The sequence below is a fragment of the Rhinoraja longicauda genome, chromosome 3 (assembly GCF_053455715.1).
Source record: "Rhinoraja longicauda isolate Sanriku21f chromosome 3, sRhiLon1.1, whole genome shotgun sequence".
NCBI lineage: Eukaryota > Metazoa > Chordata > Chondrichthyes > Rajiformes > Arhynchobatidae > Rhinoraja > Rhinoraja longicauda.
The window spans coordinates 27,451,476-27,461,093 of NC_135955.1; the positions used below are offsets into that span (position 1 = coordinate 27,451,476).

Genomic DNA, 9,618 nt, shown 5'->3' on the forward strand with positions numbered 1-9,618 from the left:
CACCTGCACTCTACAACATGGAGTCACCATGTGCCTATCTTCCTGTTAAGCCGCGGAGTCTCATTATAAAGTCATATGGAATAGGAGTAGAATTAGACCATTCGGCCTATGAAGTTTACTCCACCATTCAATCATGGCTGATCTATCTCTCCCTCCTAACCCCATTCTCCTGCCTTCTCCCCATAACCTCAGACACCCATACTAATCATGAATCTGTCTATCTCTGTCTTAAAAATATCCAATGACTTGGCCTCTACAGCCTTCTGTGGCAAAGAATCTTTGCAGGGATGATGTTACCCATAGCTGAAGGTACCTGGGATTTACAGTTTCAGAATAAGATATAGGTCATTTAGATACAAAATAAGGAGGAATTGCTTTATTCGGAGGGTGGCAAACCTTCGGAATTCCATAACCTGGAGAGCTGTGGAGGCTTTGCCACTGAGTTTCATCAAAACAGATTCATAGAACTATACTGCTTAAAAATAGACCTGATAAAGCACCTGCTGAAATTCTAACAACCTTCTTCACTTTCTACACTACCTCCTATTTAGTGTCACCTTCAAACTTCCAAGCCATGCTTGTACACTTTCATCCAAAATTACAAACAACAACGCGCCCAACTCTGATCTTTGTGTCACCATCGGAACTGTGGTTCCAGTCCAAAAAACAGTGTTCCACTACCCACTTTCAGGAACACCCCCTTCCCCTCTCTTATCAGGCTTCTGAACAGTCCTTCCATAAGCTTGGGTACATTCTGAATGTCTTCTACTTTGTTGCGGAGATTGGACTTTGTCCCTGGAACTTATTATTTGAATGCTTGTCAAGCATTTATAAATGTCTGTGAACTCAGAGACATTGACAAAACACTGGAAAAGTGCTGGGTCAGCATGAGCTGTCAGAAGGCCACCAGGGTGGTGCATGGGTAGGGCCTGATGGAATGGCCGCAGTTGCAGGGTCAACAAGAAGTTACACAACCACAAAAGGGAAAAGGTTTGCCCTTCTGCAGGCGATCTACAAGGGGAAAATGCTGAGCAGGGTCGGTACTGGTACAATCCGGCTTATCAGTACAAGCGACAAAAGCTTTCAGGGATTTTGTTTTAAAGGAAGATGGGATGGTTTAGGAAGGGAATTTTGGAATTTAAGACCTTAGTGGATGAAGTCAAGGGCACTAACGAAAGAGAGACAATAAGCAATTAAGCAGAACTGGAAAAGTCACAATTTGTCAGGCTGGTGCATAGAAGTTGCAGGAAGAAAGTGAAGTGAGAGACCCTGGATTGATTTCACAATTATCCACACAAGGAGGTTAAACCTACAACCATTGAGAGAAGACGTTTTGTTACTGTGCTCAGTTTTTGGGTTGGGTTGGTAAAATAAGTACGCCATTATTGTAGGATTGTCTTGGGGTCTCCAAAAATTAAGTTATCTTCAGTGAACAGCCAGGGAGAAGAAGAGTCTTTTGAAAAAAGTCTTTTGAAATGAGCTGTATTTTTTGTGTTTCCTTTGAGCATGTATTTGTAAGTCAAAATGTTCCATAAATGAGTGGGCTGTCGATAGCACTGACACCCCTAGCAGTACAAACAAAGCTGACAACTCTCTGGTGAAATATTTTGTACTTTGAGCTCTTAAAACCAGTTAATGTGGCCCACCAATCTGTCCATAAATTGTATTGGTATTAGTTTATTATTGTTATGTCTTACCGAAATACAGAGAAAAACGTTGTTTGTGTCCTATCCGAATGGCCTTCTCCTGCACCTATTTTCTATTGTCTATTGTCTATTCTAAATTATTTCATACATGAGCACAATTTAGCCATTCACAAGTACAATAGGTATGCGTGAGAAAAATAACCAGAGAGCAAAATAGAGTATTATAACTGCAGAGAAGGTGCAGATAAAAAAAAGTGCAAGGGCTGCAATGAGGTAGACTGAGGGATCGAGACAACACCTTTAGCCGATGAGAAAATCATTCAGCAGTCTGATAACAGTGGGGAAGAAGGTGTTCCTGAATCTGGTGGTACATACTTTATGTACCTTTGGCCCTGACGTTTGAGGGGAGGGGTGTGTGACTTGGGTGTGAGTGGTCCTTGTGTATGTTGAAATCAATGGTGGATCTGAAATTTGATTTCATACCAAGGACCTTTTGCAGTTCGTAGTGAGAACTTGAAGGCACAGGTTCCAACTTGACAAACCATGATGCTTAGTCTCCATGTGATGCTTGTGGTAGGGTTTAGGGGGTTTGCGAGAGTTCTGGTATGCGTTGATCCTGACTTTACTCCAAAACCAAGAGCCTTGGTAATTTTCCTAAACAGCCTTAGACTCTGAATAAAATCCAGAGGATTCCTTGTCATGTTTGGTCATTGTTGTTTTCCCAGTGGATCTTAATTGCGATTGGAATGGAACCTATGCTTGTGTTGGGTCTCACAGCAGAACAATGAAGCAACATTCTGGGATTTCTTCCCCCGTTTACTTCACCATCATCCTGGAACAGTAGATACAATGGTGGGATGGTGTAGCAGGGCTTGCTGAGGAAGTGGGAAAGACCGCGACTTGCGTTCCTGTCACTGTTCCTTTGTCCAAACTTTTAGAGGAGCAGCGATTCCATTGCATAACTTTGACCTCAGTCGCTCACTTTCAAAGTGTAATATCACAGCAGCATGCTCACTTTCAAAATTCTGCTCCATATAATGTGTCCTTTCTGTTAATGTGGTAGATATGGTGGTTTCCGGAGTACCAAAGGAAAACGGCATTGTTCATGCAAGTCAGATCGCAAGTATGGCCCTGGATTTGGTAGCCGTGTGTAACACTTTCAAAATTCCACACAAGCCACAGACTAAACTCAAGATTCGGGCTGGAATTCATTCAGGTAATGTGTCCCAGTTTCCAACGGACTGGGAAGACACAAGAGTGTGCAGAGGGACGTTAAAACATTGGGCAATCATGAGCCAGGGATGTTTAATGTGGAAAAATGTGAGGTTTGTCACTTTGGTTGGATGAACAAAAAAAGAATGGTAAGAATTAGTACAGGTAGTTCTGCTATAAAGAGACAGTTGTTTTGCTAAGAAATCTCATGTTATAGAAAATCACGTTATTAAGACAATTGTGTCAATGAGGGAAAGGAGATTGGCGTAAGAGGGGTTCAGCCTCACAATAACAGTTATTTTTCTTACAGGAATTTCAAAAATAAGGGTATTTTCAATAACTATGTTCATTTTTATTACTGCAAGCTAAAAATAGTAAAGATTGTTTAAAAGAGTATAGTAGTGTCAATAGAAGCAATTGCTTGTCAATGTTAATGGCCACCTACGGTTAAAGTAGTCTCTGTTCTTCAGAGACAATGGTGTCTTATAACTGCGGGGTGGTTACGTGGAAACGTGTTTTGTTTTCCCATATTGTCTAAATCCAAGACAACTTTTTTCTACTTGTCAATTTCCAAAGTAACTATTAAGTGGTTCTCGAGTTTACGATGGAGATTGCGTTGTAACCAATTCAGCCCACATAACACAAATAGTGTTACCAAATTCATCAGTCAGGTTATATCCAACTGACATTATGGAAATGCACTTTGTAGCAGAATGACATGTAGATATTGATATGTTACTTCTAGAAATTAAATAAATTAACCTGCAGATACAACACAAATTTTGGAAAGTGGATCCTTCCTACACAAAGTGAATGGTATGTTGGCCTTCATTGCAAAGAGGTTTGAATGCAAGGGTAAGGAAATCTGGCTGGCCACAACTGGTCCCAGGTGTAGTTTTCTCCATAATTATGAAACCTTGGAAACAGTGCTGATGATTGCTTCCTGGGATGAGAAGGTTGACATTGAGCTTTGAGTATAACAGGAATTCCCATTGGGATTCCAATCCCATTGGAATTTAAATGAAAATAATGATCTCATTGACACGCAAGATTTTGCCAAGTATGGGAGGTGGATGCTGAGAGGACCATTACCCCAGCTTGGAAAATAAAACCACAGTCTATGGTCAAAGGATAAGGAGCTGACCATTTGGAACTGTGGTGAGTTCTTTAGCATGTTAGAAATTCCGGACACAACTGGGAGCCCATTCAGCCTAGTTGTGGATTTTAAATGAATCCCACCTTCTAGCTCTTGGTCAATCGGTCTGCAAGTTATAACTCTTCAAGTGAACGTATGGGTGCTTTCTCTCACTACTCCCCCTATCAGTGGGGGTTCCAAACCCCCACTGAGTGAGAATATTTCTCATTAACCCTCCAATAATCCTTCCCACCAATTAACAAATTCATGACCCCTGGTTTTCTTTGAAGATTGTAATTCTCTGATCCAGGGTGATGGGTCCTCAGTCATTGAGTACATCCAAAGCTGAGATGGAAGTTTGTTTCAATGTGCAGGGAATCAAGAAATATGTGGATCAAATGGATCATTAACAACAATATCAAAAGGATTCGTAACAATGGGGGAAAATGGGATAAGATAGGAAAATGAACTAGACTGGCAGAGCCAGCTCTGTGGACTATAGTTGCTTCTCCTCTTCATATGGTGTAATAAGTGTTTTGCCCGAACAGTCCGTGGCTGATAGCGCTGTGGCCGGTAGCGCTATGTTTAAAGCCTCAGAGCGCTCTGGCCGGTAACACTATGTTTAAAGCCTCATGGTGCTGTGGCCAGCAGTGCTATGTTCAATGGCTCATAGCGCTGTAGCCAACAGTGCTTCGTTTAAAACTTTGCGCGCCAAGCCGATAGTGCTGTGTGTATTGCCTTGCGCACCAAGTCTGCAGCCGGTAGCGCTTTGTTTCTAAATGGAGGGGGGTCTCACTCGGATGCACGCCCCAACCATTGATTGCAGTTTGAATTTGGAAACGACACTATTGGCCAGGACTTAACGGTGGTTATTTCAACAGCTGATTTCTTTTGGTTTGAAGGCAGGCGCAGGTAAGCCATGAGTTAGTTCTTGTATGAGGGGTTCACCGATGGGCTGGGTCGCAATCAGCGCCGCGGACGAAAGCGGAGAGAGAGGTGTGCTCCTGTAAAATGGGGCCCGCGCATACCGAGACAAGTATCGTTTTTATTCTCTCTACCCTCTCCTGCCAATAAATCTGATCTGTAACTAAACAGACGAGTGAGATCCTTGAACCTGTTCCCTTGTAACATATGGTCTAGAGATAAGTAGTTGCAGTGTTTCAAAGAACTCCACTCTGAACACCTTTGACATTGTTTTCAGTGACCCATTGACTTATTGGATTGCATCATTGAGACTATAGCTTCCAAGATGTTGTAATGTCACTAAAATCTGCTCTTGTTATGGTAACGTTGGTAACTGTAGGACCTGTGGTTGCCGGCGTAGTTGGGACAAAGATGCCCCGGTATTGCCTGTTTGGTGACACTGTAAACACAGCTTCAAGGATGGAATCAACAAGTGAAGGTAAATTGCATTCTTTGTATGTTTATTCACTAGTTTGTTTCGATATAATTTTTCTGTTATTGATTGTCTCCCCTGTAGCATTGCTTGCAGCTTCATGGAGATCCAGAACAGTACATTGAGTGATATAAAATAGAAGCTCTAGTGATCTGCATCACCACAGACTCAATGCAGAAAGAGAGAATTGTTAGGACATTGTAACACGTCACAATCTTGGATAATTGAAAATCAGGTATCATATAGAATTTGTAGAGCACTAATAGGGCATTTGGTCTAAATGGGCTATATAATACTCTCCCCACCCCGCTTTCTCCTGACTATAACTGTATGCTTCGATTCCTTCATGTGTTTACCAACTTGTTCTTAACTCCATCGTTCCTGTTTGCCTCAGCACACCTTAAGGAGGTGAGTTCACATTCTACACTCGCTGGGTAAAGACGTTTGTTTTGAATTCCATGTCGGACTGCTGTATCTTGATCAACCCTAGTTTCAGATCCACCCCCTCCCTCCCCCATCCTCTTCCACTTAGTGGAATATCCTAGATACACCTCAGCAACACTATGTGTGGATGCTGTGATAGTATTTCCAGGAACTAACCGCAGAGGAATCATTTCATTCAATTACCACCACATAAGTACGGAAAGTGGACTAAAGAATGGTAGAAGTTATGGGTGGCTTTGAGACAAGGGACAATGAGATGTGAGGTAGAGTTGGGTGAGTGGGACTGACTGAATAACACTGTCAAATGGGCTGAATGGCTTCCTCTGTCCTGAATAGCTGGTTGTTAATCTTTCAGCAATGAAGATTCAGTGCAGTTCCAGCACGTACAGTCTACTGGAGCAGTTTGGAGGATACATCTTAATATGTCGTGGCACGTTTCAAATAAAGGTATGTTAATTTTATGTTATATGATGAATTTTCCTCAAACAAATTAAATTACGAAAAAACTTTTTTTATGAATATTGCGTAATATTGAGGATGGACTTCGCTTTCCTATTAATCATACTTATCAGGCAAGAATTGACGAAGACTAATAGCTCTGTGCTTCAGTGTTAACTTTAACCTGGGGATGACAGAAAATCTCAGAAACAGTGAATGTTAAGAGCAAGTTTAATGGCATTATACTTGCCTGTAAAACTCCAAGAGTCCAGCAATGCAAGGGGCTTTGGTGGCTGAACAAGCAGATTTTCTGGACTACTGGAGGTTATTTCTATTAATACTCCAACACTCTAATTCACCTTTGTTGCATATTACAGAGTATTTTAATACATTTCCCAGAGAACCAGCTTCATTTAATGCTACTATGGGGAATCGGGACCCTGATGAATTAAAAGAGAGCATGGGTAGGGGACTGGCAGTGAAATGAATGGGAGCACAGAAACCACTGTCCCAGCAATTCAAAGGGAGCGCGCAAATGGGGCCATGACAAGTTGGAGGGGAATGCAGGAACCAAAACCCCAGTGAGCGTGAGGGAGCACAGAAACGGTTACCAGATGAGCCAGCCACTGAACCTTCAAACCGTCAGAGAGCGGATTATCGGAGTTTTATGGTACTTCAATGGAAAGGACTGTAGCCACCAAGATAAGCTCTTTGAAGTTTTACGGTATTTCAATGGAAAGGACCATATAGCCACCAAGATGACCCATAAAACTAGGGGCCACCAATAAAAGATAATCTGCAGAAAATTCAATAGAGAATTCAGGTGAAAGTTCTTTACCCAGGAGGTGGTAAGAATGTGGAACTGAATGCTTGAGGTGAGCGGCAAAGACCCATCTCTGGGGAAGCGAGATCAGCACATGAGGGAAAAATTATGGAAGGATATGGTGATGGGATGAGTGGAAGAAGGATATGGAGAAGGCTCAAGTGGAGCCCAAATACCAGCATGGACCAGTCGGGCTGAGTAGCCTGTTCTGCACTGCTTGTTTGAAGTAATTTTATGCCTTGGGCCTTCTTGCATTTTGCAGGGGAAGGGCAACATGGTGACCTACTGGCTTGAAGGAAAGCGAAGTCCATCCTCAAACACCTCAGCAAGTACACCAACCAAGGCACCGCTGAACAAAACACGACCAGAAAACATCGCCCCCATCCCAGAGTCCGAGAGAGCGATGTACAGTGCCATTCCTGGGGTGTTGACAAATGATCTTCAATGCACTTCCTGGTAGCCAAACATCTAGAGCTTGAGACCACTAAGTAGACATCGTTCAATGTTTTCAGTAATTCAGAACTAGCAAAGACTCATTCTGAGGGGCAAGGTCATGGGTTCAAACCCCCTGCACAACTGTGGGTAGTGAATAATGACTAACTAGTTATCTAAAGAACAGTGCAATGGAAGACATTTTATTAGGGGCCACATTACAAATAAAATTGTGTTTAGACTGTTCTTTTCCTGGCTTCAGAGCATCAAAAGTGTTTTACAGCTCATGAAATACTTTTAAAGTATGTTTACTGTTGTAATGTAGGAAATATAGCTGCCAGTTTGCGAACAGCTAAGCTCACAGACACAGCAATATGCTATTTGCCAGATGATCACTTTCAGTCATGTTGAGAAGGGGATAAATATTGGCCACGGCATCAGGCTTTGCTTTCAACTTTACATATACATCACGGAAACAAGTCCTTCGGCCCACTGAGTTTATGCCGACTACCGATTACCCCATACACTAGCACCAACCTACACACTAGGGACTATTTTTAGAAGCCAATTAACTTTCAAACCTGCACATCATTGGAGAGTGGGAAAAAATCAGACCTCCCAGAGGAATAGTGCAACTCAATCTTTCACCAACATCCAGGAGTGCAGATTGAGGTTCTGTTTAATGTCTCATTCAAATGATGATCCCTCTGGCAATCCCGTGCTCCCTCTGACAGTGAAGTGCTCTCTCAGTACTACATACGACATGCCAGCCTAGATTTTATGTGTAGGTCTCTGGAGTAGAATGTGAACTCCACAGCCTTCTGACAATGCCAAGGGCTCAACACACAACTATTCCCCACTCGTCTTGGGTGAGGTACGTTTCCCAATATCACAATCCTAATGGAAGGCTGACATCGATTATTTATTTTGTGTACATGAAGGCTGTTTAAAAATTGGATCTGATTTAAAGACAAGCACATGAATTTTCAGAAATAGAACATAAACACTTCTGGTCAATTGTATCATTTGAATCTTTCTAGTTGCCATGTAATTATCTTGTGGTATATATTAGTCTCACATACAGTTAATATCTGTGTTTCATATGCTGAAGAAGTATTTAATAGTTCACGATGGAGGTAACATATTCTGTGCACTTAAGGACATGAGGACACACTCAGCAAGAGTAGGCCATTCAGCTCTTTGAGCCTGCTCGACCAATAATATAGTAACTGACCTTCAACTGCAACTATTTTGCCTCCCAGCCTACAAACTTCTTGATTCCCACTGTCTCCTTAAATGTATTGCTCCCCCTTGACTGTGCATCGCTACTGAGCTTCCATTGTCCATAGGGGTTGAGAAATTCCACGGTTTACAATACTGAGAGTAAAGAAAATTCTCCTTCTCCCACTTCCAAACGGCCACTCTCCTACACTGAGACCATCAACCCTGGTCCTGCATTCTCGAGCCAAAAGAAAGTGCTTATTGCTGATAAATCAGTTGGAATTTTATCCCTGGCCTTTTATTCTTCAAAACTCTGGTTAGCTAGTCCCTCATTTTGAACTACCCCTCAGCCTAGAACTAGACCTATTGGGGGAGAGTTCACATGAGGAAAATAATCCATCAAAAGCATGTTTAGGTGCTGTGACATCCTCTGTGAAAATGTAAGGAACCTGACTTATTTAGAAACTGAAGCATAACAAAAAAGGTATGCCAACAAAATCCCTTATTTTGATCTTCTCATTGCACATTGTTCTGAAAAAATATTTGTGAATGTTGGTTTGTGACTCTTACATTTTTGAAGAAGCAGCTGCTATTTGGAGCCACAATCAGTGATATCGAGAGAGATTAAAAAGTTACATACAGTAGAAAGCCAAGTCTCCATTTATGTGTAGCAGGAACTGCAGATGCTGGTTTACATCAAATATAGACACAAAATGCTGGAGTAACTCAGCATCTCTGGAGAGAAGGAATGGGTGATGTTTCAGGTCAAAACCTTTCTTCAGACTACACTGAATTTATATCTTTGTCATTTATGTAGTCTTTTACACAACTTCGTATCAATTTAGGAAATGCTGATGTTAATTTGCTCAAA

At 41.9% G+C, this 9,618-nt stretch overlaps 1 protein-coding gene across 1 annotated transcript in view; it reads left to right on the forward strand.

Annotated features, from left to right (window-relative positions):
- The window catches only part of LOC144592235 (atrial natriuretic peptide receptor 1), a 47,666-nt gene extending 40,112 nt beyond the window's left edge, over positions 1-7,554 (forward strand). The window contains exons 20-23 of the mRNA XM_078396767.1: positions 2,710-2,862; positions 5,297-5,395; positions 6,189-6,280; positions 7,357-7,554. Of these exons, the coding sequence (XP_078252893.1) occupies positions 2,710-2,862; positions 5,297-5,395; positions 6,189-6,280; positions 7,357-7,554 (542 nt within the window). The remainder of the gene's footprint in view (positions 1-2,709; positions 2,863-5,296; positions 5,396-6,188; positions 6,281-7,356) is intronic.
- Positions 7,555-9,618: the final 2,064 nt, after the last annotated feature.